This window comes from Galeopterus variegatus, unplaced genomic scaffold (genome assembly GCF_000696425.1).
Source record: "Galeopterus variegatus unplaced genomic scaffold, G_variegatus-3.0.2 Scaffold492, whole genome shotgun sequence".
Taxonomy (NCBI): Eukaryota; Metazoa; Chordata; class Mammalia; order Dermoptera; family Cynocephalidae; genus Galeopterus; species Galeopterus variegatus.
In genome coordinates this window covers 108,029-134,123 of record NW_007726603.1, presented here as the reverse complement: position 1 = coordinate 134,123, position 26,095 = coordinate 108,029, and the positions used below count along the sequence as shown (strand labels likewise).

At 41.0% G+C, this 26,095-nt stretch overlaps 1 protein-coding gene across 2 annotated transcripts in view; it reads left to right on the top strand.

Moving 5' to 3' along the window:
• Nucleotides 1-377: 377 nt before the first annotated feature.
• Nucleotides 378-26,095, top strand: part of IL13RA1 (interleukin 13 receptor, alpha 1) — a 61,958-nt gene continuing 36,240 nt past the window's right edge. Inside the window, exons 1-4 of one of the 2 annotated variants that reach the window (XM_008569401.1) lie at nucleotides 378-496; nucleotides 11,953-12,092; nucleotides 17,773-17,911; nucleotides 20,596-20,716. In XM_008569401.1, coding sequence (XP_008567623.1) covers nucleotides 418-496; nucleotides 11,953-12,092; nucleotides 17,773-17,911; nucleotides 20,596-20,716 — 479 coding nt within the window. In that variant the 5' untranslated portion in view covers nucleotides 378-417. The remainder of the gene's footprint in view (nucleotides 497-11,952; nucleotides 12,093-17,772; nucleotides 17,912-20,595; nucleotides 20,717-26,095) is intronic. The other variant, XM_008569402.1, reaches the window with a different exon arrangement.

Here is a 26,095-nt window from a genome sequence, read left to right as displayed (position 1 = left end):
TCTGCCCTGGTGTCCGGTGTCCAGCAGGGCACGGCCCTTGGCACCTCCGAAGCCCCGCAAGTCTGCACGCAGCGGCGACGCCGGCGGACGGGGGCTCTGCCGCGCGGAGGGGGGGGACGCCCGGGCTGGGCCGCGCAGTGGTCAAGGAAGTTCTGTTCGGTCGGAGACCCGACTCCGGAGCGGCGGTGGTGCCGTGACAAGGAGGCCAGGTGTCGCGCCCTAGGAGCCGCCGGCGCCACGCCCCCTGTGCCCGCGCTCGCCGGCTCGGGTTACCTGCGGCCGGTGGGCGGGGCGGCTTTTCCCGTCTGCGCCGGCCCCTCGCCTCCAGGGCGGCGGAGCCGGGAAGTGGGAGAGGGAACGAAGAAGGCGGAGACTGCCGAGGCTCCAGCCCGGCTGGGCTCCGACGCGAGGGGCTGCATGGAGCGGCCGGCACGACTATGCGGTCTGTGGGCGCTGCTGCTCTGCGCCAGCGGCCGCGGGAGCTCCGCGCCCACGGGTGAGTGCGACCCTCGGGGACCGGGGCGGCGGCTGGAGGGCAGGGGACGGCGGGGGTCGCGGCTGAGAGGCCCGCGAGGGAGCCGCAGCGCCTGGGGCCGAGGAGGGGGTGGGCACTGGAGGCTGCCCTGGCGAAGCCTCGCTCTCGGCGATCCCAGCCTCCCGCGCCTGCTCTCTGGGGCCCGGCGCTCGCGCCCGGTTCGAAGTGAGGGACCCAGGAGTGGCGGGGTTTTCCCAGATCCCGGGCGGGGCGGCGGTGGCGGAGCAGGAGGACGACGACTTGCTCTCGCACTTCCCTTGCTCCGTCGGGAACAGCCGAGGAGGCTGGCGCCCAAGGGCGGGACCGAAACATGCCCACGTCGTCGGAGGGCCGAGAGTCAGCACCCGGAATGTCGCCTGAGAACCCAGGAGGGGATGAGGGGCAAGGAGCTAGTGGAGATGGTGACCGAAGTCCGGGAGAGCTGGGAAGGCGCCGGCCCTCCTTGCCCGGGGCCGCATGGATCCTCCCTATCTAAGGTGGCACTTGGGGATGGAAGTTGAAAGGAACCTTGAAAGATCCCAGTCCCTGTAGGAAAAGGACGTGAGGCTCATGGCCTTCTCTGTCGTCCAAGAAATCCGTTGTGAAACCCTGAACAGCATCCGGGCAGATTTGGGTTTTTTTTCTCTCCCTCTCTTTAATAAACTTTACATTTTGGAATTATTTTAGACTTATGAAAAAGTTGCAAAGATAGTTAAGAGAGTTCCTATGTACCCACACTCTGTGCAGCAACTTTTAATGAACCCGGCAGAGTTGCCGTGAAAAAAATTGAGGGTTAATGACTTCCTCGTGGACGGCTTCTGGCACCCGTGCCCTTCTGGACATTTTAGGTGACAACAGTAGTTCCAGATTTTTTAGGTTTTATTATCACATTGACATAATCACCTACAATTCGCTTATTGCATTTTTACCAGTGTCTTGTGTTTTGAAACTCAAGCTGAAGTTGATTGGGAAACCTTGATGCCCTCTATTGATTCAGTCAACAAAATTATGCAGTTTGCTCTGTGCCAGGCAGTATTCTCGGGACTGAGGATGCAAAAGTGAGCAAAACAGATCAAGTCTCTGCCCTGTGGAGTTAATATGTTATTGGCAGAGTCAGTGGGGGGAAAAAAGTAAAATATATGGAGTGTCAGAAAAAAGTAAAATATATGCTAAGTCTATGGAGCAAAACAAAGCAGGGAAGGGGTTTGCCATTGTAAATAGGGTGGGGTAGAAAGACCTCACTGAAAAGGAGATCTGAGGGAAGCATGAAGTTTGTCAGTCAATAATTATTTAAGTGTCTGCCTTGCTCAGTAGCCAGGATTTGTAGATTGACTTAGAATCTTAGACTGTACAGCATAATCCTTGCCCCTAAAGTGCCTCTAATTCAGTTGGGGACATCTGATTTCCAAAATCATATGGCAAAACTGCAGTCCAGAGAAGGGAAGGGACTTGTCTAAGGTCACCCATCTCATTAGTCTCCTGATTTTCACAGTGCCACTCCAGCACCCTCCCCCCCACCCAATCCCTCCCCCACACACCTGAAACAGCAGCTGGTCTTCTAGACAATACTGGCAACTCCCAGCTTAATCAGTTTTGTCACAGTGGTGCTTGTAACTTGGTTATTTAGAATACAGACACTTTTTATCCCATTAGAAATATTAATAGAATTGCATTGAGGTGCGGTAGAAAAAAAGCATTAGATATCTGCTGTCAGGAGACTTGAGTTATAGTGATTCTGACATTTACCAGTTGAGACTCTGGGCAAGTCATTTCTCCTCCCTTGTGCCACAGTTTTCTCATTTGTGAAATAAGGAGATTGAACTCCGTGAGTTCTAAGAGCTCCTCCAGCTCTAATCCTCTGAGTATTTATACAAATGATTAGGTTACCAGCTTAGTCTTTTTAGCTCAATAGCTCATATTCTGACATCTTAATAACATCTAGCGTTTATGTAGTGTTTACTCTATGCTCTGCAGTTTTCTAAGTGCTTTACTTGAACTATTCCATTTAATCTTTACCAACTACCTAACCTGTAGGTGCCGTTATTAGTCCCATTTTGTATGAGGAAGCTGAGGCACAATGAGCCAAAGACACTTGCCCAAAGTCACATAGCCGGTGAAGTGGAGGACCCAGGCTTCCAGCCCTGGCAACCTGATTCCAGAGGCCATGCCTTTAACCACTGTACTTGGTGCCTCTCTCAATAGAAGTGAGGGGTAAAGGGAGTCCATAGCTGGCAGATGGGCTGGGTGTCTCCAAGTGTAGCAGGGCACGACTGGTTGGGACCCATGAAGCTATGTGCAGACTGTTTGTTAAGAAGCGAATGATCATATACTGGAGACTGGCTTTGTAATGGCTAGACAGTGTAGTCCAAACAGTAAGTTCCATAGGTGTTCAGAAGAGAGAAAACCATGAATGTTGGTAGTTTTATGGAAGAGGTAAAACTTGAGCTAGACCTTCAGGATGGGTGGAATTTAAGCAGGGGAAACAGTTATTCCCAGTGGGGGGAATGCAGGAGCAGACACCCAGAAGTGAGGGTGCGAATGCTCCTGTGTGATCAGTAAGGAGCCTGGCTTGGCAGAAAGGTGTGTTGGCAGAGTCAGTCCAGGAGAAGAGCTTTATTTGCCCCCGAAGACCCTGAGCAGGGTGCAACTTAAGGGAAATGACACTGGAGGAGAAGCAAGCAGAAATCTAGGGCCTCCACTAGAAAGATGTGCTGCAAATGTCTCCTGTCCAGGACTATTACTTACTGGTATCTGCCCCTCTTGTGGGGCCCAACAGAGTACATTCCTGTGATTGGGGTGATTAAGAAAGATGTTGTAAGAAAAAATGAACAGGAGTCGATGACTGAGTGGATGTGAGGGAAGGAGATGGATGACTCATATGACTCTTGTGATTCCTTAACATTTCCCGAAATGTGCCTGCCTCTGCCAGATCCTGTGATTAGGCAGGAGAGAACAAAACTATAAGCTAAGAAAAATGTCTTATAATTAAAGAATATTGATTGTGTTAACTCTTAATTCAAGTAGAATGTTATTTATGCTAGATGACTATATGGACTCACTTGGGGTTTGAAGTTTAGTTGGGGGAGATACTTGGGTCCCTCCCTCCTCCCTGCTCCCCTTTCTGAAGTCAGTGATAACTCCTAAGAAGTGGTTGAAATTAGATGCCTAAGGAAAGCTTGTCAGGCAGAAAGGATCCCTGTGCTGTGTCAAAGGCCATGGGCACATAGCAATTTCACAAAAAACCAAAGCAACTCTTTAGAACTGTTTTTTGGCTTAGAAAACAAAGAACTAACACATAAACAGTACCTGCCGTGTGCAAACACTGTTCTGAGCACTTTACCTGTATTAACTCATTTAATCCTCATAAACAACCCTTTGCAGTAGGTTACTATTATAATCCTCATGTTATAGATGAGAAAACTGAGGAATAGAGAGGTTTAATAACTTGCCAGCTAGTAAGTATCTGAGGTGGGGTATGAGCTCAGAAGTCTGTCTCCAGAGTTCATGGTCTTAATCACTAGACTATACTAAAATTATATATGAAGAGAAATTAGAGATCTTTACAAGACGTACAATCACCACTTATTTATGTATGTGTCTGGGTATATTATACACACAGCATACATAATTCGCATGTATTCATATATATTTAAACATTTGAATATTGTATTTAGAGTTTCAGAGAATGTGTTTTCAATTTTTTATTGTAGTAAAATATATATAGCATAAAATTTACCTTAAGATAACCATTTTTAAGATACGGTTCAGTTTTACTAAGTGCATTCATAATGTTGTGCACCCATCACCACCATCCATCTCCATAAGTCTTTTCATCTTGTAAAACTGAAACTCTGTACCCATTAAACAATAATTCCTCACTCCCTCTTTTCCCCATCCCCTGGCAACCACCATTCTACTTTCTGTCTCTATGATTTTGACTACTCTAAGTATCTCATATTAGTGTAATCATATAGTATGAGGATACTTCAAAAAGTTTGTAAAGACAAAAAATAAATAAAATTGAAAGATAATATGAATGTTTCCATGAACTTTTTGAAGACCCCTTGTATTTGCCTTTTTTAATACCTGGTTTATTTCACTTAGGATAATGCCCTCAAGGTTCATCTATATTGTCAGAATTTCCTTCCTTTTTATTTTATTTTATTTTTTTAAAAGATGACCGGTAAGGGGATCTCAACCCTTGGCTTGGTGTTGTCAGCACCACGCTCAGCCAGTGAGCAAACCGGCCATCCCTATATAGGATCCGAACCCGTGGCCTTGGTGTTATCAGCACCGCACTCTACTGAGTGAGCCACGGGCCGGCCCAGAATTTCCTTCCTTTTTAAAGATGAATAATATTCCATTGTATGTATATACTACATTTTGCTTATCCGTTTATCTGTCAATGGATGCTTGGGTTGCTTCCGCATTTTAGCTATTATGAGTAATGCTGTGATAAACATGGGTATAAAAATATCTCTTCGAGATCCTGCTTTCAGTTCTTTTGGGTGTATACCCAAAAAGTGGAATTGCTGGATCAAATGGTAATTCTATTTTTAATTTTTTAAGGCATATTGTCTTCCATAGTGGCTGTACCATATTACATTTCCACCAACAGTGCACAATGGTTCCAATTTTTCAAGGTCCTTGTCAACACTTGTTAGTTTATATTTTTTGATAGTAGCCTAATGGGTATGAGGTAGAATGTCATTGTAGTTTTGGTTTGCATTTCCCTAATTATTAGTGATGTTGAGCATCTTCATGTGCTTATTGGCCATTCATATACCTTTTTTGGAGAAATGCCTATTTGAGTCTTTTGCCCATTTCTGAACTGAGTCGTTACTCTTTTTGTTGTTGAGTTTTAAGAGTTTTCTATATATTCTGGATATTAATCCCTTATCAAATATATGATTTACAAATATTTTCTCCCATTCTGTGGGTTGCCTTTTTATTCAGTTAATATTGTCTTTTGATGCACAAATTTAAAGTTTTTTCATGAAGTCCAGTCTGTCAAGTTTTTTCTTTTGTTACCTGTGTCTTTGGTGTCATATCCAAGAAATCATTGCAGAATCCAATGGCATGAAGTTTTTGTCCTGTGTTCTCTTCCATAAGTTTTATAGTTTTAGGTTCTTACATTTAGGTCTTTGATCCATTTTGAGTTAATTTTTATACTTGGTGTTAGATAAGGGTCCAACTTTATTCTTTTGCAGGTGGATATCCCATTTTCCCAGCACCATTTGTTGAAAAGACCATCCTTTCCCCATTGAGTGATCTTGGCACCCTTGTTAAAAATCCTTTGATCATCTATGTGATGGTTTATTTCTGGGCTGTCTATTCTATTCCATTGGCTTATTTGTCTGTCTTTATGCCAGTACTATACTATTTTGATTACTGTAGCTTTGTAGTAAGTTTTGAAATCAGGAAGTGTGATTCCTCCAGCTTTTTTCTTCCTTTTCAAGATTGTTTTGGCTATTCAGGGTCCCTTGAGATTCTATATTGTTTTAGTCCATTTTGTGTTGCTATAACAGAAATACCTGAGACTAGATAATTTATAAGGAAAAGAGGTTTATTTGGCTTATGATTCTGGGACAGCTGCGTCTGGCATGGGCCTCAGGCTGCTTCTACTCATGGCGCAAAGTAGCAGGCAGCCGGAAGGTTCAAGCAGATCACACGGTGAGAGGAAGCAAGAGAGAGAGAGAGAAGGTGCCAGGTCTTTTTAAGCAAGGAGCTCTCGTGGGACCTAATTGCGAGAACTCACTCGTTAATCTCGCCTCCACCAGGGAGAGCATTAATCCATTCATAAGGGATCCGCCCCCATGACTCAATCAGTTTACAACACTGCCACATTGGAGATCAAATTTCCACATGAGTTTTGGAGGAGACAACACATCCAAACGCCATCATATATGAATTTGAGATTGGTTTTTCTACTTCTGCAAAAAATGTCATTGGGATTTTGATAGGGATTGCACTGAATCTGTAAATCACTTTGGTTTTTTTTTTGTTGTTGTTTGTTTGTTTGTTTGTTTTTTTAAAAGATGACCCGTAAGGGGATCTTAACCCTTGGCTTGGTGTTGTCAGCACCATGCTCAGCCAGTGATCAAACCAGCCATCCCTATATGGGATCCGAACCCGAGGCCTTGGTGTTATCAGCACCACACTCTCCCGAGTGAGCCACGGGCCGGCCCATGTAAATCACTTTGGATAGTATTGACATCTTAACAATATTAAGTCTTATAATACATGCACATGGGATGTGTTTTCATTTATTTATATCTCTTTAAATTTCTTTCCTGAATGTCTTATAGTTTTCATTATACAAGACTTTCACCTCCTTGGTTAATTCCCAAATACTTTATTCTTTTCGATGTCGTTGTAAATGGAATAGTTTTCATAATTTCCTTTTCAGACTGTTTACTGTTACTGCATAAAAATGCAATTGATTTTTGTGTGTTCACTTTGTTTCCTGCTACATTGATGAATTCATTTATTAGCTCTAACAGTTTTTTGGTGGAATCTTTAGGGTTTTCTACATGTAAGATCATATCATCTTCGAACAGATAATTTACTTCTTTCTAATTGGATGCCTTTTATTTTTTTCTTGCGTAATATTTCTGGCTAGAACTTCCAGTACTATGTTGAGTAAAAGTGGCAAAAGTCAGCATCTTTGTCTTGTTCCTGATCTTAGAGGAAAAGCTTTTGATCTTAGAGGAAAAGCATTACACCACTGAGTGTTTTCCATATATAGCTTTTATTATATTGAGGTTGTTTGTTTATATTCCTAGTTTGTTGAGTGTTTTTAATTATGAAAAAGTGTTGAATTTTGTCAAATGCTTTTTCTACATCAATTGAAATGATTGTGTTTTTTTTCCTTTATTCTGTTAATGTGGTATATTACATTGATCAATTTTTGTACAATGAACTGTCCTTGTGTTTTAGAAATAAATCCCATTTGGTCATGGTGTATAATACTTTTGATATGCTCCTAAATTTGCTTTGCTATTATCTTGTTGAGGATTTGTATATCAATGTTCATAAGTGATATTGGTTTGTAGTTCTCTTGTAGTATCTTTGGCTTTGATATCAGGTAATGCTGGCCTCACAGAATGAGTTTTAGAAAAGTTTGAGAAGGATTGGTATTACAGGTTGAGTATCCCTTATGTGAAATGCTTGAGACCAGAAGTGTTTCAGATTTTGGATTTTTTTTGGATTTCAGAATATTTGCAGAATACATACTGGTTGAGCATCCCTAACCCAAAAATCTAAAATCAAAATGCTCCAATGAGCATTTCCTTTAATTGTCATGTTGGCACTCAGAAAGTTTCAGATTTTAGAGCATTTTAGATTTCAGATTTTCAGATTAGGGATGTTCAACCTGTAGTTCTTTAAATGTTTTGTAGAATTAACCAGTAAAGCCATTGGTTCCAGGGCTTTTCTTTGTAGGGAGATTTTTAATTACTGATTCAATCTCTTTGCTACCTGTAGGTTTATTCAGATTTTCTATTCCTTTGTGATTTCATTTTAATAGGTTTTGTGTTTCTGGAATTTGTTCATTTCATCTAGGCTATCCAATTTTTTAGTATACAGTTGTTCATACTACTCTATTATAATCCTTTTTATTTCTGTAGAATCTGTAGTAATGTACCCATTTTCATTTCTGATTTTAGTCATTTCAGTGTTCTCTCTTTTTTCTTAGTCCATCTAGCTTAAACATTTGTCAATTCTGTTGACCATTTTGAAAACCCAACTTTATTTTATTGATTTTTTCTTTATTTTTTTTTATTCCCTTTTTCATTTATCTCTGCTCTAATCTTCATTATTTCCTTCCTTCTGATAGCTTTGGATTCAGTTTGTTCTTCTTTTTCTAGTTTCTTAAGATGTAATGTTAGATTGTTTATTTGAGATCTTTCTTGCTTTTTAATATAACTGTTTATAGTTATAAATTTCCCCATTAGATCTGCTTTCACTGTATCCCATAAGTTTTGGGATGTTTGTATTCATGTCTTTCATCACATTTGGGAAGTTTTCAGCCATTATTTCTTCAAATATTATTTCTGCCCTTTTCTTTCTCTCTTTTCCTACTGGAACACCCACAATGCATATGTTGGTCTGCTGATGGTGTCCCTAAGGTCCCTTAGGCTCTGTTTACTTTTCTTCAATTTTTTTTATCTGTTCCTCAGACTCGATAATTTCTGTTGTCCTATCTTCAGGTTTGCTGATTCTTTCTTTTGCCTGCTCAAATCTGCCTTTGAATCCTTATAGTGAATTTTTCATTTCAGTTCTTGTACTTTTCAGCTGCATAATTTCTTCTTGGGTAATTTTAGGTTTTCTGCCTCTTTCTTGATATTTCCAATTTTTTTGCACATCATTTTCTTGACTTTCTCCACATCTTCCTTTAGTTCTTCAAACATCTTTAAGACATTTGTTGTAAAGTTTTTGTCTACCATCATGTTCTTTTTCAGGGACAGTTTCTGTTGATTTACTTTTTCCCTTTGAATGGGCCATACTTTACTGTTTCTTTCTATGCCCTGTGGTTTTGTGTTGAAAATTGGACATTTGAATCTAATAATGTGGTAACTGTGAAAAGCAGATAGACTCTCCTCCTTCCCCTGGGTTTGCTGGGTTTTGTTATTGTTTTTATTTTTTGATGGTTGTAAGTTGTCTCTGTGTTGAGGATCGGCCTGAGGTGTAAACTAAAGGTCTTCTCAGGTGTTTTCTAAGGTTTTCCTGGGCATGCAGGGCCACTTTCTAATTTTCCTCACACATACAGTCATTTTTGGATGTCCTGGTCTTTAATGTCTGGCTCCCAAAAGGGGAAAGGGAGAAAAATAGCAGGGAGAGTACCAGTGCTTTAAATCCCCCAGAAGTCATTTCAGCTGGAGGGGAGTGGGAGGGGCTTTCAACAGTTAGGGGAGGTGCAATAACAATGGTCACTGGCCTCTTTGTCTGCACCTCTGTGATCAAAAGCATCAATCAGTGATCAGAGGACATATCTCTGATATTTGGAGGACAGGGTCCTTTTTGTCCACACTGACTTCTGCAAACTGTGTGCAGGCTGCTCCGGGAACATGTGCACAGCTGCTTGCCATAGGATTGGGGTGGGTAGCTGCAACTGTGGTAAAAGCTAAAATTGACCTAAATTGATTGAAATTAACCACAGTTTACTTCCAAGCCTTTCCCTGGAAGTTGCAAGCCTTCAATATCATGTCAGTGATATTTTTGAAGACAAATCATTTGTCCTCTGATTGACTCCAGAGTTCCAAAATATTTAACAGCAGACAGATTCTGCCAGTACAATTGTTGTCTAGATGGAAAGACAGATTCCTTGTGCTTCCTACTCTGCCATCTTCCTGGAATCTGTATGTATGTTTTTAAACAATAGGAAGTAGAAAAATTTTCAAGAAATATGAAGGGAACCACTAGGAAAAAAAAAAAAAAAAAAAAAGGAAAGAATGACAGATGGCCCCAACTAGCCTAAAATGCAAGCCAGTTAAAAGATTGACTAAAGGATACTTCAAAACAGATGGGAAAAAATTAATTCCATTTGAGAAATTGGAAACAGGGCAGAATATTGTGTTATTTCAAAACCTAGCTTAAAAAATAGGTTTTAAAAGGTTTTAAGTTGCCTTGAAAATTGGGGTACAGTTGAAGTGAACCATAAATAGGTAATATTCTTATTATCGGGCTTTAATTTTTGTGTGGGAGTGGGAGGTAGGTGGGTGAATAGAGCATCCTGGACTTTTGGTACCATGTGTTTCTGGAAACTGCAGAATGATGCAGATAATCCTAAAGTAGATTGTAGTTTTCAGTCGGAACAAAGTTTTTTATTAAAGGCTCTCTACCTGACAAATGATTTGTCTTCAAAAATATCATTGACATGACATTAGAAAGGCCAAAAAGGCTATACACTCCTGTAATAACTTAAAATCCTAACGCTAGCAATGTTGCCTGAACCAGTGGTGCTCCCTGGCACTAGCTGGGTTTTAATGGAATTTAATGGGTTTAATAGGAATTCCCTGTTTCCATGAGGCCTTGTCCTGCTCTGGGCTGCTCCTTCACACAGCTGGGCCTTGGAAAAAGCTATTGATACTAGAGTTAGAAGAGGGGAACGAATATTGAGGGTGGAGGACTTTTGTAGGCTGCTGACCAAGTAGCTGCTATATAAAATTAGCTACTAGGGAAACCCCAACTACATAGTGCCTGTGGGGTTGATGTTTTGACACAAATGTAATTTTTTGCTTAGAGAGGAAGGTAATGGTTTAAGTACCGCCCATCATGTAAGAGGAGAGGTGCACTTCCAAGTGTTCATGTAGAGTATACAATTAATAATTTTTCAGTTTGCCACTTTAGAAAATTTGGGGGGGATTATTTTTTAAATGACTTTAATAAAATTTATTTTGGAATAATTTGTGATTTACAGAAAAGTTGTGAAGATAGAACAGAGCGTCTCTGTACACCCCCCACTGAGTTTCTGGTATGAGAAGTTCTCAGGAAAGTTTGAAATGATGTTTCACAGTTACTCTTCTTTCCCTTCCCTCTTCACATTAGCCAAAGCTCCAGCTGTGTAGTGTCATACCTCTGAGGAACAAGGGCTGCTAAATCTCTTCAGAATTACTTCTTTGGAAAAGTTATAAAACACGATTACCAAGTCATGTCAGCAAACGCAATTAAAGATGAGCTTTCTTAAACTCACTCATAGAACTGCTGAGGTTAAACTGTCTATATTGAGTGAGATATGGATCCCAAGTGTAGTGAACCCAAAGTTCCCAGAGGAGAACAACTGGAGATACTAGCATTTAAGAATATGCTCTTCTCTATGTTCACAGTATAGCAAGTACAGTTAACCCTTGAACAACACAGGTTTGAACTGCGTGGGTCCACTTATATGTGGATTTTTAAAAATATATTGGAAAATTTTTGCTTAGGTATGTCACATGACATACCTAACCAAACAGTTAAGTAGCCTACCTAACAGTAGGCTATTAGTAGTTAAGTACTTAAGTAGTTAAGTTTTGGGGGATTCAAAAGTTATATGTGGATTTTCAACCATGCAGGGGGCCAGCCCTCCTAACTTTCCCGTTGTTCAAGGGTCAACCGTAGGTAACAATGTGGCCTTGGAGCCACACTTTCCAGGTTGCAATTCCAGCTCTGCCATTTACTAGCCATGGAATATGGGGCAAGTGACTTAACCTCCCTGTGTCTTAGTCACCTAATCTTTGACATGAAGCTAATAGTAGTCCCTATCTCAAAGGTTATTGGGAGGATTAAACAGATGAATATGTCTAGAGAATTTAGAACAGTGTCTGGCTCAGTAAACATTATTGTTAATTCAGCTGTTAATATTCTTGGCCTCTAGGACTTAGGAGAATGGATTAAATGAATCATTGAAAATACTGGGTGGTGTTGATAAATTTATTTTCTGTGCTTGATTTTAACAGAAACTCAGCTACCTGTGACAAATTTGAGTGTCTCTGTTGAAAACCTCTGTACAGTAGTATGGACATGGAATCCTCCTGAGGGAGCCAGCCCAAATTGTACTCTGTGGTATTTTAGTCATTTTGGTGACAAACAAGATAAGGTAAGTTTTCTGGAACATACTGCATTAATGAGGTAAAGTGAACACTATGAATTGGAGCCAAGAATAAGCCACATTCTAATCTTACTTAAAATTGGGAATTTTATTTTGGTGTGTCCAGATTTCAACTGGGAAAGTTATAGAAACAACTATTGATAAAATTGTACATTTAGGGCCGGCCCGGTGGCGCACTGCTCCCGCTGAGGGTTCGATCCCACATACAGACTGGCCGCTCACTGGCTGAGTGAGGTGCGGGCGCGGCGACGAGGGTTGTGATCCTGTTGCCGGTCCCTGTCCAGTGCGGGCGCGACACTGAGGGTTGCGATCCGTTGCCGGTCACGAAAAAAGACAAAAAGGAAAAAAAAAAATTGTACATTTAAAAATATTTGCTAATTATTTGATTAAATGCAATTGAGATTGCTCGGATAGGAAATACTAGATATCTTCATTTATTAGGCATTTAATAAATAATTCATTATTTTATTGTTAAAATTTGTTCCTATGTTCCTGCCTGTAGCTATATTGCCGTGTCAGGGAATTTTCACATTTACCATATTGTTAATCACATGGACATATAGAAATGCAAGAACTATGTGGTGTAAAGGTAAATGGCCATATGGAAAGTGAAAAAATAAAATATCAGTGGCAGGTGGGTTTGAGTAGAGGGTTTACTGATGCCTGAGGAAAACTTTCAGCTTTTCCAGTCAAATGTAGTCAACGGATTTAAGTGAATTTTTGTTAACAGGATTGGATATTTTCAGGTTCTTTATGATAATCTTATTCAACTGTTTTATATCTTTATACTTTCTTTCTGTGTGTGTGTTGGTGGGGGGGGGAGTATTGGGGGTTGAATTTGTCCAGGATTTTGAGGGGGCAGAATGAGAAGTTGTTAAGTTGTTATTAGTGACAATATTTTGGGTCAGTGAATCGTGAAATCACCAAGTTCAATCAGCTTTGGTGGCAGGAGGAGTCAGGAGGACTAGGTTCTCATTGGCATACTGCTTTTAGCTGGCTCAGTGGCCTGAGGTAAGTTACTGGCCTGGGGTAGGTTACTTAACCTCTCTGAACCTTAGTTTCCTTGTGTGTAAAATGTGGCCCTGCTCACTTCCCTGGCTTGCTGGGACACAGAAAATAATGTGAGAGTTTAATAGTGAGGATGGAATGCGCTCTTCCTCTGGAGGGAAACTTGCTAATCTGCCTTCCTCTCCTCTCTCCTGCTGAGGTGTTAATTATGGCTTAGGTATTAATTGATAAATAATTGAGGCTAGTCAGAAGTATTTGCATTTTGAAAGAGGTCCTCTAAATATGGGAACCTGTGATACTTCTAGCAGCGAAATTTCTCTTTACACATTGTTGTTTTTTTTCTTATTCCTAAGGAAAGAGCCTTAGGCATTTGGAGTCTTAGTGGTGATATTTGGTACTTAAGCCTTAGAAATTCAGGAAAAGACCCTTAAGTGCCTCTGAATATAAACCCCATAGTCACCTAAGTATCTAATTGAAACTCTGAGGAGATGTCACCTTTTTTCTAACATGTCCCTTTTTCATCAGCCTGTCAAGGATCAATCAGGTAGACTTGTTAATATTCTAGCCCATAAATGGGGTGAATCCCTCAGTTAAAAATGGTTTTAGGAGGCAGTGGAATCAGACAGAATTGGGTTTGAAATTTAGTCTCTTCCCCTTTCAAGCTGTGTGACCTGGGGCAAGCCACTTAATGTCTCTGAGCATCCATTTTCTTGTTTGTAAAATGTGGGGTGGGTTGGGGGGGTAATAACAGTACCTACTTTATATGGATGGTGTGTGTATTAAAGGAGATGAGGCTCGTAATGCACCTGGCACAGAGTTAGTGCTAAGTAATTGTTAGCTTTTATTATCATTACTATTGTTACATTTAAAAATATGAAATTGCTACTTCAATGGGTCAAAATGGTTCAATGTTGTCAGTATTATATGGTTCAGCCTAATATTATCATTTAATGTTGTTCCCTCCATTTTGCTCCTGAAAAGACCAGATGGAGGCCATAAAGAATGACCTCTGCCTAAGGCCTGCTCATTTATTTTAGCCATTTGACAGTGCTGGTGGCTATCAATCCTGCAGTTGTGATAAACTTCCACCTTCCTTCCAATCAGTGACATGAGATTTCCTATCTAAACCTTTCGAAGTTTACCATCCTGAGGCTGGAAATGAGTGGCAGGAGTAATTTTCCTCTTCTCTTTATGTCCTGTGGATGCCGCATTAACATCATCAGGCAAAACTGGGGTGTATATATCCCCGAAGCATACTAAACCGTGACATTTTGATAGTTCATACATGTTAGGGGGTTTATGCAAACGTCCAAAGGTCTGAAGTTGCTAAGTGAGATAAACTCTGGAGGTCATTTTCAATCTTCAGATTGGAGGCTTATCAAGATGAGAGACAAGGATTTGTAGATGACATTCTAAAAAGAAAAGATTAGTGTAAGTGGTTGCCCTCTGATATTGTTTATTAATGGCTAATAGTCCCCTGGTTCTACAAGTAGAAGAAGGATCTGGCATCAGATTTTAGCTGTCTTTCATCACCAAGGATAGGCAAGCCCCTCTAGGTAAATTAATCAAAAGGCCAGGCATCCAGAGAGGCAGAAGCTGAAACTGACTCCTTTCCCTTCTGAGAAAGGAATTCTCAAACTGGGAAAGGTGAACATTGGTTCACTTTAGCCAAGTGAGCATTGGTCCTGAGAGGGAGGGATCAGTTTAGGACTCTGGCCTCGGGTTTTGATAAATTTTCAGAGGCCAGATTCCCTGAGAGGTGGAGCATAATGTCGTGCAGCAGCTACCAGTGGAATGATTCACCAAAGCCAAAAGTCATTTGGGAGCCATCACACATACTTCACCAAGAAGTGATAGGAGGAATTTAGTTCCTTGTCTGAAAGAGAGAGGTATGCTTGGCTTGGTGATCATTGATAATCGGAGTTCCTACTTTATTCTTTCCAATTTAATATTATTTACCTTGAATTTTGAAAGAGATTTTTAAAATATATTTTTAAAAATCTTTCCTCCTATTGTCTCTTTTATAAGTTATTTTATTATTCATATGCCTAAAACATAAGGTTCAGATTTAGTTACTAACATATTTTTTAAATAAACTCTATTATAATAAAAATCTTTGTGTAATAAAGCTCCTCAGCCCTCTAACTAAAACAATATCTAATATAATAAGATAACTAGGATTTTTCCATGATGATTATGTCACCAAATTAGGCTCTTGGGTCCCAAAGTCGTAGAAAGGAACAATGCACCCAGCAATAAAGCAAGCAAAGTTTTATTAAAAGAGGAGATAGACTTATGCATAAGGGGGTAGCTGTAGGAAAGCTAGCGACCCGAGGCGAGCTGTTCAGGGTGCTTTATAGGGCAAGGGGTCTGCACCTCTGGAGGTGATCCATTCTGTTCTTCCTGGTTGTGTCACGGGTGCATGCTCTGTTAGGGCTTTGGTCCTTGTGCTTTCTCAGTAGGTCCAAGATGGTGGTGGTGGTCATTATCATCACCCCAGGAGTGTCATTGTAGCAGTCACCTTGAAGCTTTGTGTGCATGTGGAAACTCCTAAAGGGGTCTTAAGGTTAATCTGTGATTTAATTTTTACAAACAAGCCTTGGGGAGGGGATTTGCAACTCAGTGAAAATCTGTCTCTTCTTATATCAGTTTATTTTATCAGGGTAGTTATGCCCAACCGGTCTCTTTCAGTTACTTTTTTCAGGACAATAGGGTAATCATGTGCCCTGGGGGCTCTCATGACTAAGGAGTGGGAAAGTAACAAAATGTCCTCTGTAGGGAAAGTGGAGTCAGTTTGGTTCACAGGCCTAGCCCTATCCTGTCTCAATTCTAATTTATGGCATTTGACCGTATATTTTCCCCCAGTGTCCTTAAAGGGTAAATGCAGTTTCCAAACAAGAATTATCAAGGATCCTAGGGTCAGGGTGACTCCTTCAGAGATATATAGGACTTGTGCTTAATAAAATTGTGAGGTTGGTGAAATTCGCATTTGAAGCCTTCCTGCCACCATTATGACGATCTCGGGAGCTGTTCTTCAGCTTCACAGGCTCAAAAACCTTATTTCCTCAGCACACATTTGTTTCTCAAGGGCCACTTACTTACTTTGCTGTGAAAACTATAATGGTGAAGCGTTCTAGGAAGACTTCTGTCAGCATAACTGGTGCATTCCAACCCTGTAGGCAGAGCCTATGTGGAAAGCCAAATGATAAGTAGATTTCTTGGTGAGGAATCAGGAATTAGTTGTGAAAATGTACTTAGCTGAGAGTAGCTGGAGGCCCCACAGAAGGTAAGCATAGCTTTCTTTGCCGGTGGGACAGAAGTACTCACGTCCACACAGCTAAATCACCCTCTCTTTTCTCTCTGCCAGGATTTTGCTCACAGATGTTTCTTTTTCTGTTCTTCCATGGCTGACCAACTCCCTTTTTCTGAGTGCTGTCTTGACTGGGCCTAAGATTTGTCTCTATAAAGTGATTTTTTTTCATGTCTTTGCTATGGTTTATTAATTGTTAATTTGTTAGCCACTTCTCAGACGGCATCCTTCTGTCCTGGTTTTGGGGGTATTCCACAGTTGCCAAGATGCTCAGCTGGCAGCAGGCATATGAAATGGCAGAATATCTCCTTAGGGTGATAGATAGAGCTAACTGTGGCTAATTTCCCCTTCATGGCCATCAGCACGTATATAAAAGGAAATACTATCTCAAACTTGAGTCAGAAACTATTGTAAAACAGGAAGCACTGTCCTTGGAGCTCTGATTGAAAGCAGCTCTATTAATTCTAACTCTGTCACTTTGGGAAATGTTAATTTCCTAGAGAGCTCTTTAATTTCATTATTCTAAATCATAATAACCATATTCGTGATTTGTGTCTATATAATGTCAATAAGTTGGCTTTCTGTGGTTCCACAAAGCTTACCTACTTTTCAGATTAAGAGTATACTTAGTGCATATAGTAACCCTTGAAATTTATACGGGTGTGTGAGATAGTTCAAACAAACAGTACAGAAAGGAGTTCAATAAAAAGTCTCCCTTCAGCCCTGTGGCTCCCCTCCTTTACTTCCTCTGCCCAGAGGTAACCATGATTACTGGATTCTTAAAGCAATCACTTTTTACCTTGATGTTGATGGTATACTACATCTGCTTAGAATTGAATTTTGATAATTATATTGTATTTCCTTTAAAATTGCTTTTAGAGAGTTGACGTGTTAGCATGGTAGGTTTATAGGTAAATTTCATGATGTTTATGCATTTAAAATGTGGGAAATTGTCTTTTATCTGCACCAGGGTTTCTCAACAGTGGTACTACTGACATTTGGTACAGGCTAATTCTTTGTTGTAAGGGTAAGAAGAGCTATTCTGTGAATTACAGGATGTTTAGCAGCATCCCTGACCTCTACTCACTAGATGCCAGTAGCCTCCTCCTCCCAAGTTATGACAACCAAAAATGTCCATAGCCTAGACATTACAAACTGTTCCCAAGGGTGGCAGTTGTGGGGGGGGGGGGGGGGACGGACAGAATCACTCCTGGTGAATCACTGATCTGTACCATTTGAAAACTTAGCACTTTTTCCCCTACATATTTGGGCATGCTAATGTTTTATTACTTAAGTGTATTTCTGTGTATTTCCTGCAGCAATGCCTTTTAAAAAATTTTCTAACCTTAGAAAATTGCTCCAGAAACTCATCGTTCAGAAGAAGTACCCCTGAATGAAAGGATCTGTCTGCAAGTGGGGTCCCAGTGTAGCACCAATGAAAGTGAGAATCCTAGCATTTGGGTGGAAAAGTGCATCTCGCCGCCTGAAGGTAACAACTGAAAGCGCCATCTCTTGGTATTTAAAGAATAAATCCAAATGCTCCATATGCTTATGTTCAGTGTTCATTAATTCATTCAGTTCTCAAACACTTGCTGAGTGTAAGTGCCAGGCACTGTAGTAGGTGCTGACAACACAATGATAAATATGAGGATGTCTCTGCCTTCAAGGAGCTCACAGACAACTTGAATACCATGCCTAATAGTTATATAGCACTTAATAATTTGGAAATTCACACACACACACACGCGCGCGCGCGCGCGTTAAATCGAGCTTCATAAGCTTATCTTGTGAAGTGAGTAAGGCATGTAGTATTACTCTGATCTGTTTTATGAAGAAAGGAACTGAATGACTTGCTCTAGATCTTCAGATTCCAGGCCCAGTACTTTAAAAAAAAAACCAAAAACCCAAATACTATCTTACTCATTATATATGGATATTAGTTCGACATACAGAATATATTTGGAGAAAGATGTTAAAAAAGAAAAATAGGCATGCTGGCCTAGCTCCAATACAAGACTAACCCTAAGAAAAGCTGTCAAGTAGTGAGGTTAATCAATGTCCCTTAATTCCACATTACTCAATGTCCTTCTGGTTCTTATGTTACTTACAGAGAGTAATGTATACTGATTAAGAGCAGGGCTACCAGAGACCAGCCACCTAGGTTTAAATCCCAGCTCTGCTAGCTAACTACTAGTTGTGGGACTTTGGACAGATTACTTAGCCCCTCTGCATCTCAGTTTCCTTGTGTGGAAGATGGGGGTGATGATGGGTATGATTGTTGAGAGGTTTACCTAAGTCATTATATGTGAGGTGCTTAGAATAGTGCCTGGCAAAGTGTAAATGTTGTATACGTATTATCTATTAATATTATGTTGTCCCTTGGTTAGGCAGGACCCCATCTCCCACCTCTGAACCTGTGCTCCAGGCCATTCTCTCTACCTGCCTTGAACTGATTAAAAACATAAGAACTATTTGTAAAATTATAAAATCCAGGACTACCGGGAGGCTGGGTGCATAGTTTAAAACAACTTACTTGCCCTATTTTCATTTTTTTAGGAGTTTAATAATCTGGAAAAATCCCCACTGAATTATACTATGATGTAAAATGGTTGATGATGTCTCAGTGCAGTACCCCTTCAAGGATCATGAGAGATAACAGGTTCACATTTTAAACAGAAGCATTTAGGGCCGGCCCAGTGGCGCACTCGGTAGAGTGCGGCGCTTGGGAGCGCGGCGGCGCTCCCCTTGCCAAGGACTTATAAATATAAGATTATGCATATTTTTAAAGAGAACCAAGTAATCATAAATGAAAAGGGATCACTGCACAGTCACTCACCAATGAAAAAAATGAGTATAACAAGTAACTTCTTCCCTTCTCTGACAACTGGTTTCAGAGATCATTCCCGTGAGACCTATCATTATGGGACAAATCATCTGACATCCATAAGGAAACATACACTGCTTCTTTTAACATACAATTATAAACATACAATTTAGGGGCCTTCCACAAAATAATCACCTAATTAGAATCATATATAAAGATTTAATATATTATTATACATTAAATATATAATTTAAAAGTAGGTTACACAGGGCCTTTCTTGGTGGTGAAATTTAGTATCTGTTACTTGACTTAAAATAGCCAGGCTCGGGCTGGCCCGGTGGTGCACTGCTACAGTGCGCCGCTTGGGAAGCGCGGCGGCGCTCCCGCCGAGGGTTCAGATCCCGTATAGAGACCGGTCCACTCACTGGTTGAGTGCAGTGCGGGTGCGACACCGAGGGTTGCGATCCCGTTGCCGGTCGCGGTACAGGCGCGACACTGAGGGTTGCGATCCTGTTACCGGTCACGAAAAAAGACAAAAAGGAAAAAATAAATGAATAAATAAATAAATAAACAGAAGAATTTAATTTGGAGATATGACACGTTAATTAAAATGGCTTTATAAAGGTAGGGATTTCAGATCAGAAAGATTTTAGGGCTCCTAAAATCACAGTACACAATAGACAACTACTAAGGGTTAAGTTATGCTTACCTTTTCCTGGAATTGCTTCAGGAGGAATGTTTAGTTTTTCTAAGTAGGATGTGTCAGTATTGATCAAAAGACAGGAAGGTGAATTGTACCTCAGTAAACTTAAAAACAACAACAACAAAATACGTAGTTATAGGAGTTGTGTGTATTTCCACATTCATTTAAGAAATCTGTAGTCATTGCCTATGATTGTCCTATTATTTGACCTTTTTTATTTTGTGACCAGTAAGGGGATCGCAACCTTTGGCTTGGTGTCGCCCGCACCGCGCTCAGCCAGTGAGCGCACTGGCCATCCCTATATAGGATCCAAACCGCGGTGGGAGCGCCGCTGTGCTCCCAGCATCGCACTCTCCCAAGTGCACCACAGGGCCGGCCCCTATTATTTGACCTTTAACCTCTCCAGTTAGGAGTGCAAGAGTTAGGGTCCCTCAGAGATAGCAAAGATGTTTTCTTTGTATCAGGATATATAAGAGAAGGTGGCAAACAAATTAGATGTGGGCTTTCTCCATCTTGGGTAACTTCTGGGCAAAATGGGGTAAGAGATTAGGGATTAGCTTTCCTTCACCATCCCCCATGGCACAGCAATTGACTAGTTTGCATTACAAGAAAGAAGCGTCCTAAACTTTTGGCCTGAATATTCTAGGCGATCCTGAGTCCGCTGTGACTGAGTTCCAATGCATTTGGCACAACCTGAGCTACATGAAATGTTCTTGGCTCCCGGGGAAGAATGCAAGTCCTGACACTAACTATACTCTCTACTACTGGTGAGTATATACAGTAGAGTTCCTGGAAGACTGACTGTGATTGTATTGAGAGACTTTGGATCCAACGTTGTTAAAAAAATAAAAGAACAATCCTATTCCTTTCTGTAATCTCTAGAATATGGGCAATTTGCTTAGTGGAAAAATGAATCTGCTTTTGGTGTCTACTTGTGAAAAAAACTTTCTATTTTTAGATATAGATCCACAGGATGTTGCAAAAAATGTACAGGGAGATCCCATGTACTTTTCACTCAATATCTCCCAGTGGTAACATCTTGTGTAACTATAGTGCAATATCAAAACCAGGAAATTGGCATTGGTACAATCCTCCAACCTTATTCATATTTCACCCATTTTACATGGACGTGTATGTCTGTGTGTATGTAATTCTGTGTACTTTTATCACATGTGAAGATATAGAATGGTTCCATCACCACAGGGATCTCTCAAAGTTGCCCTTTATAACTACACCTGCCTCTCTCCTGCACCCCTTGTCCCTCCATACTCCTCTCCCCAAAGTCTATATCCTCTGGCAACCACTAATCTGTTCTCTATCTCTATAATTTTGTCATTTCAAGAATGTTATTGGAACAGAATCCTACAGTATATAACCACTTCAGACTGGATATTTTTACTCAGCATAATGCCGTTGAGATCTATACAAGTTGTGCATATCATGAGTTCATTCCTTTTTTTTTTTACTGAGTTCATGATATGGATATACCGGTTTGTTTAACCATTTATTCATTGAAGGATGTCTTGGCTATATCCGGTTTTTTGCTATTATGAATAAAGTTGCTATAAATATTCATGTACAAGTTTTTATATGAACATAACTTTTCATTTCTCTGGAATAAATGCCCAAGAGTACAATTGCTGGGTCATATGATAATTTCATATTTAGTTTTACAAAAACTGGCCAAACTATTTTCTAGAGTGGTTGGACCATCTTAAATTCTCACCAGCAATGTATGAATTATTGATGTCTACTTTTAAAAAGGAAAATAATATCGTGACCAGAGTCAAAAAGTAGTTTAGCTTTCCACAAATTAACTTTGACATTTTGGTATTTGATACTTTTTCGTATTTGATATTTGTGACTATATTGACTACAAACTTTGTTAAATTTCTGAATTAGTCTTTGATCATTTCCTTTCCTTTGGAGCCTAGAATTATTAGCTACAGAACAAGGAAGAAAGGACCAGGTTAATCCAATTTGATTCAGTAAACCTTTATTTTTACTTTTATTTTTTGGGGGGGAGAGGGGGACAGCTGGTTCATATGGGGATCTGAACCATTGACCTTGGTGTTATTATACCATGTTCTAACCAACTGAGCTAAACGGCCAGCCCAGGAAACCTTTATTTAGCACACATTGTGGGTAAAGCACTGAACGGGCAGCAGAGACAACATGTCTCTTTGCTCCTAAAGCTTAACATATAGAGGGCAAGATAGTGCCCAACACAGTTCCCTGTATTAAAATCAGATAGTGTATGCTGAAGACTGTTGCAGAGGGATAGATGGACTCTGGTGGGAAGCTAGAGTCACCACTCTTGGGGTGGCGGCAGAGGGAGGCTGGAAGACTTTGATAAGGGGGGCAGACTGCACAGGTCGAGGAGTTTCTCAGAGGCTGCCTCTGGGGAAGAACGTTCCGAGCAATGGGCATATCTAGTCAGTGTGATACCAGGATGGAGAAGGGGAGATCTAGCTTCAGCAATCTTCCCTGCACATGGCCTTGTGCCCCTTACTATCGTTTGTTAAAACTGCTGCTGAGAGTACAGGGTGTGAAGGGCCATGTCCAGGACTTCCGAAACTACAGGATAAACGTGGCCTTTCCTCCTGAAGTGTCCATTTTGCCTGATGACTTCATGAAATGTATTTTTGGTATGTTAAAACATTCATGGCTGTATTAGGGAATAGCATGCAAAAAGATCACATGAATTTTTGTATGAAAACCTCTACAGTTGCCCAGGGGTTTGCATTCACTCTGCTCTGCGGTGGGAGTGTCCTCCTGGCAAAGGTGAGAAGAACTGCATTGAGATTATGTGGTTCTGTCTGGAGGTTTGGTTTTTCCCCCGGATGTAAATAATTCTCATTTGAGGTTTTGTAGTATCACTTGCCCACTCTTGGTACCTGTTGTTTCTCCTTTGCTTAATACCCTTCAGTAGTTCCCTGGTGGCTTCGGGATAAAGTACAAATTCTTCAGCGTGACAAAGCCCTTTATGACCTGGCCTCTGTCAACCTCTCCAGCCTTGGTCTCATCTCCCTCCATGTACCCCGCCCCTCTTGTAGCCTACTGTCCAGTCCACACCGAACTTCTGTTAGTTCCTCAAACTGACTCCTCAAACAGAATAGTGAGATTCAAACAGAATCATGGAAACATTCTGCATCCTTGCACAGCCCATGCCTTTCCTTTTCACCTCTTATTTGTCCTTGTCTCAGCTCAGACACCATTTCCTCTCCAGAAAGCCTTCCTTGACCTCTCGAGTCTAGATACGTGCCCCTGCATCATGTCCCAGGGCAACTTGCCCTTTCCCCACGTCATAGCACTCAGCACATTGTGTTGTCATTTCCTGTTTACTTGGTGACAGCCTGCCCCAGGCTGCAATGTCTCTTTAAAGCAGTGACTGTGTCTTGTTTCCCCCTGGTGCCTGACACATGGTAGGTGTTTCATAAATAAGTTGTGAGTGTTTGGTAGGATCTAGTGCTGGAAAACATTCAGGGGTGAGGTGAGGACTTAGGAGATATAAGCAACTCAGGAGCATTATAGTCCAGGGACGAACAGAGAAAAGGATTGAGTAGATCTGGCTTCCCAAGGTATTACTAGTGAAGAGGCCAAAGAACTAAGCCTTAGAAGGAATAGCCTGGCTCTGTTGATGTTGCGATGAAGTCTGGGGAGAGCTGTTACTACAGGATTTTAAGATGTCTTATGAGTTGGTGGCATCTCTGCATTTATTATGCTATTAACCCCTCTGCTTTCCCTGGAGTCATTATTGGTAAAACCACAGAGAAAACCTTTAAAGAGTCTGTATCTATATAAGGGGCAGGTAATGAAAGGAAGAAGTCTTAAAACTGTATCTCATTCCATCGCAGACTGTGCAAGAAAGTAACTCAGCTATTAGAATGTGGGTGGCACTGGAAGTAGGTAGTAGCCTAGTCCTTGGGGTTCTTATAAGACAAAAGTAGGGAAGTACCTTGGGGATATACACTCACACACCAAGTCTTCATGCAGATTGTAAAAAGAGTGTCCCCTGTGGGTGAGTGAATAACAAAAAACTGGACCGACCAATGTGAAAAGCATTCCTTTTCCTCTGGTTTGAGATGTTCTCTTCCTCTGGGGTGATAGAGGCTCTCTCTTGCTAAAACCAACAGCAGATGGTGCTTGGGCTGGCTTTCAGCCCTCAGTGGATGCCTTTTTGCAGGGAACAATCTGTACAGCCATTGGAGGTGGTTCAAGAAGCGATCCCACAAGAGTGGTGGTTCACTGGCACCCAAGGGAGGCAGGTATCAAGATCCTACTTCTTGTCATACACATTCCCAGAACTGGTTATTAGCAGGGGCTCCTTCCATAGTGTAGACCTGTACTGTCCAATACAGGAGCCACTAGCTACATATAGCTATTTACATTTAGATTTAAGTTAATAAAAATTAAATGAAGGCTTCAGTTGCTCAATCTTAGTAGTCAGTTTCACAGTGACTAGAGGCTTTTGTATTGGACAGCACAGATATGGAACACTTCCACAATCCCAGAAAGTTATGTTGGGCAGTGCTGGAGTAGATTCTACATTTTCTGCCCTTACCACCCTGAAGTTTATTCTTTCTAAAGCCACACTGCTTGGGTTCGAATTTTGGCTCTCTTCCTTACTAGCAATGTGATTTTGGGCAATTCTCTTCTCTCTGAGCCTCAGTTTTTTAATCTGTAAAATGGGAATAGTAATAATAGTGCCTACTTCTTAAGGTTGTTGTGAGGGCTGTTATTGTATGAAAACTGTTCAGAGCTGTGACTAACTGCTAGCATGTATAGGTAAGGACTCAGTACATGAGAGCTGTTGTTATGGGTTTTTATCCTTGCACACGTAGTCAGTACACACCAGTCAGTGCTGGCCTCTCCCCCAGCTCACAGAATTAGCACCTAGCCCATACCTACTCCATCCCTCCTCTCCTCTAGATAGATCCTTTCCAATCAAAACCACAAAAGAAAGGGAGTCAAGACAGTGCTTGTTAGCAAGCACCCAGGAATGGTTTAGTTACCAGTGTAAATCATGTCAAACGAACTGCCAAAGATTGTTTCCCCTAATCTCCAACCGCAAAATGTGGAGTCATTTTTCGAATTAAGAATAATCCTTTGAGGCCCCAGGGCAATGACTTGTGTCCCTGCATGTATAGTCTGGCATTTGAAGGAACTTGACCTGAGCAGCTACAGACTAGCCATGCCAGTACATTTTAAGGAATTGCTCACCACATTAATCATCTTCAGAGATGGGTGAATAGTCTTTAATTTGTCCATTTCCTCCTCGTGTCTGCAATGTGATTCTGTGAAGGAATTCAGTGTGTGAATTTTAACAGGAATCACCTGCTTTCTTAGGTTATCATCTAATCTTTCATGTGAAGTCCAAAAAAGCTGTCTATTCAAAACCAGTATTTTCCCTTTTATTATTATTTCTAAATTAAAATAAAATTGTTTTGAAATTTTGTATCTAGGGTCCGTGAGTATATATGAAATACTCAGGGTACAAAAATGAAAAATGGATTTTAAAAGATTGCTCATTCGAGGCGTGGGAGCAACGCCGAGGTTTGCAATCCCGTTGCCGGTCCCTGGTCCGGTACGGGGGCAACAGTGAGGGTTGCGCTCCGTTGCCGGACACGGAAAAAAAGACAAAGAAAAAAAAAATATCCTGAGGATGGTCAGGGATAGGGAGGAGTATAGGTGAGAGAAGTTTGTGGGTGATGAGTAGTAATTACATTATCCTATTCTCTCTACTCTGAGTTGTTTTAATTTTTCCATAACAAAGAAAGCTGCAGAGAGAGAGGAAGAGAAGGAGAAAGGGAGAGGGAGGGAGAGAGGGAGGAAGAGATAGAGAGACAGATAAAAAGGAAGGAAAGAAAGAAAGAAGAAAAATTTTTTCACCAAATAGAAGTAAATATGGTTAAGAAGGGGATGGTATTGAGGTGATGCTCTATTGTGGTCCTTTGTTTGAATCTCTCCACTTACGCCCTGTTTTTTCATCTCACTATAATGACAACACAGTGCCAAAAATCAATGTCTCTCAGTGTGAATTTCAAAGGAAAAATATGCAAATTATAAAGCTTTTTTTCCCCCTAAGGAATAAACAATAGAGTCTGAGAACAACTTTCCCTATAAAATAGGAAGAAAAGACCTCA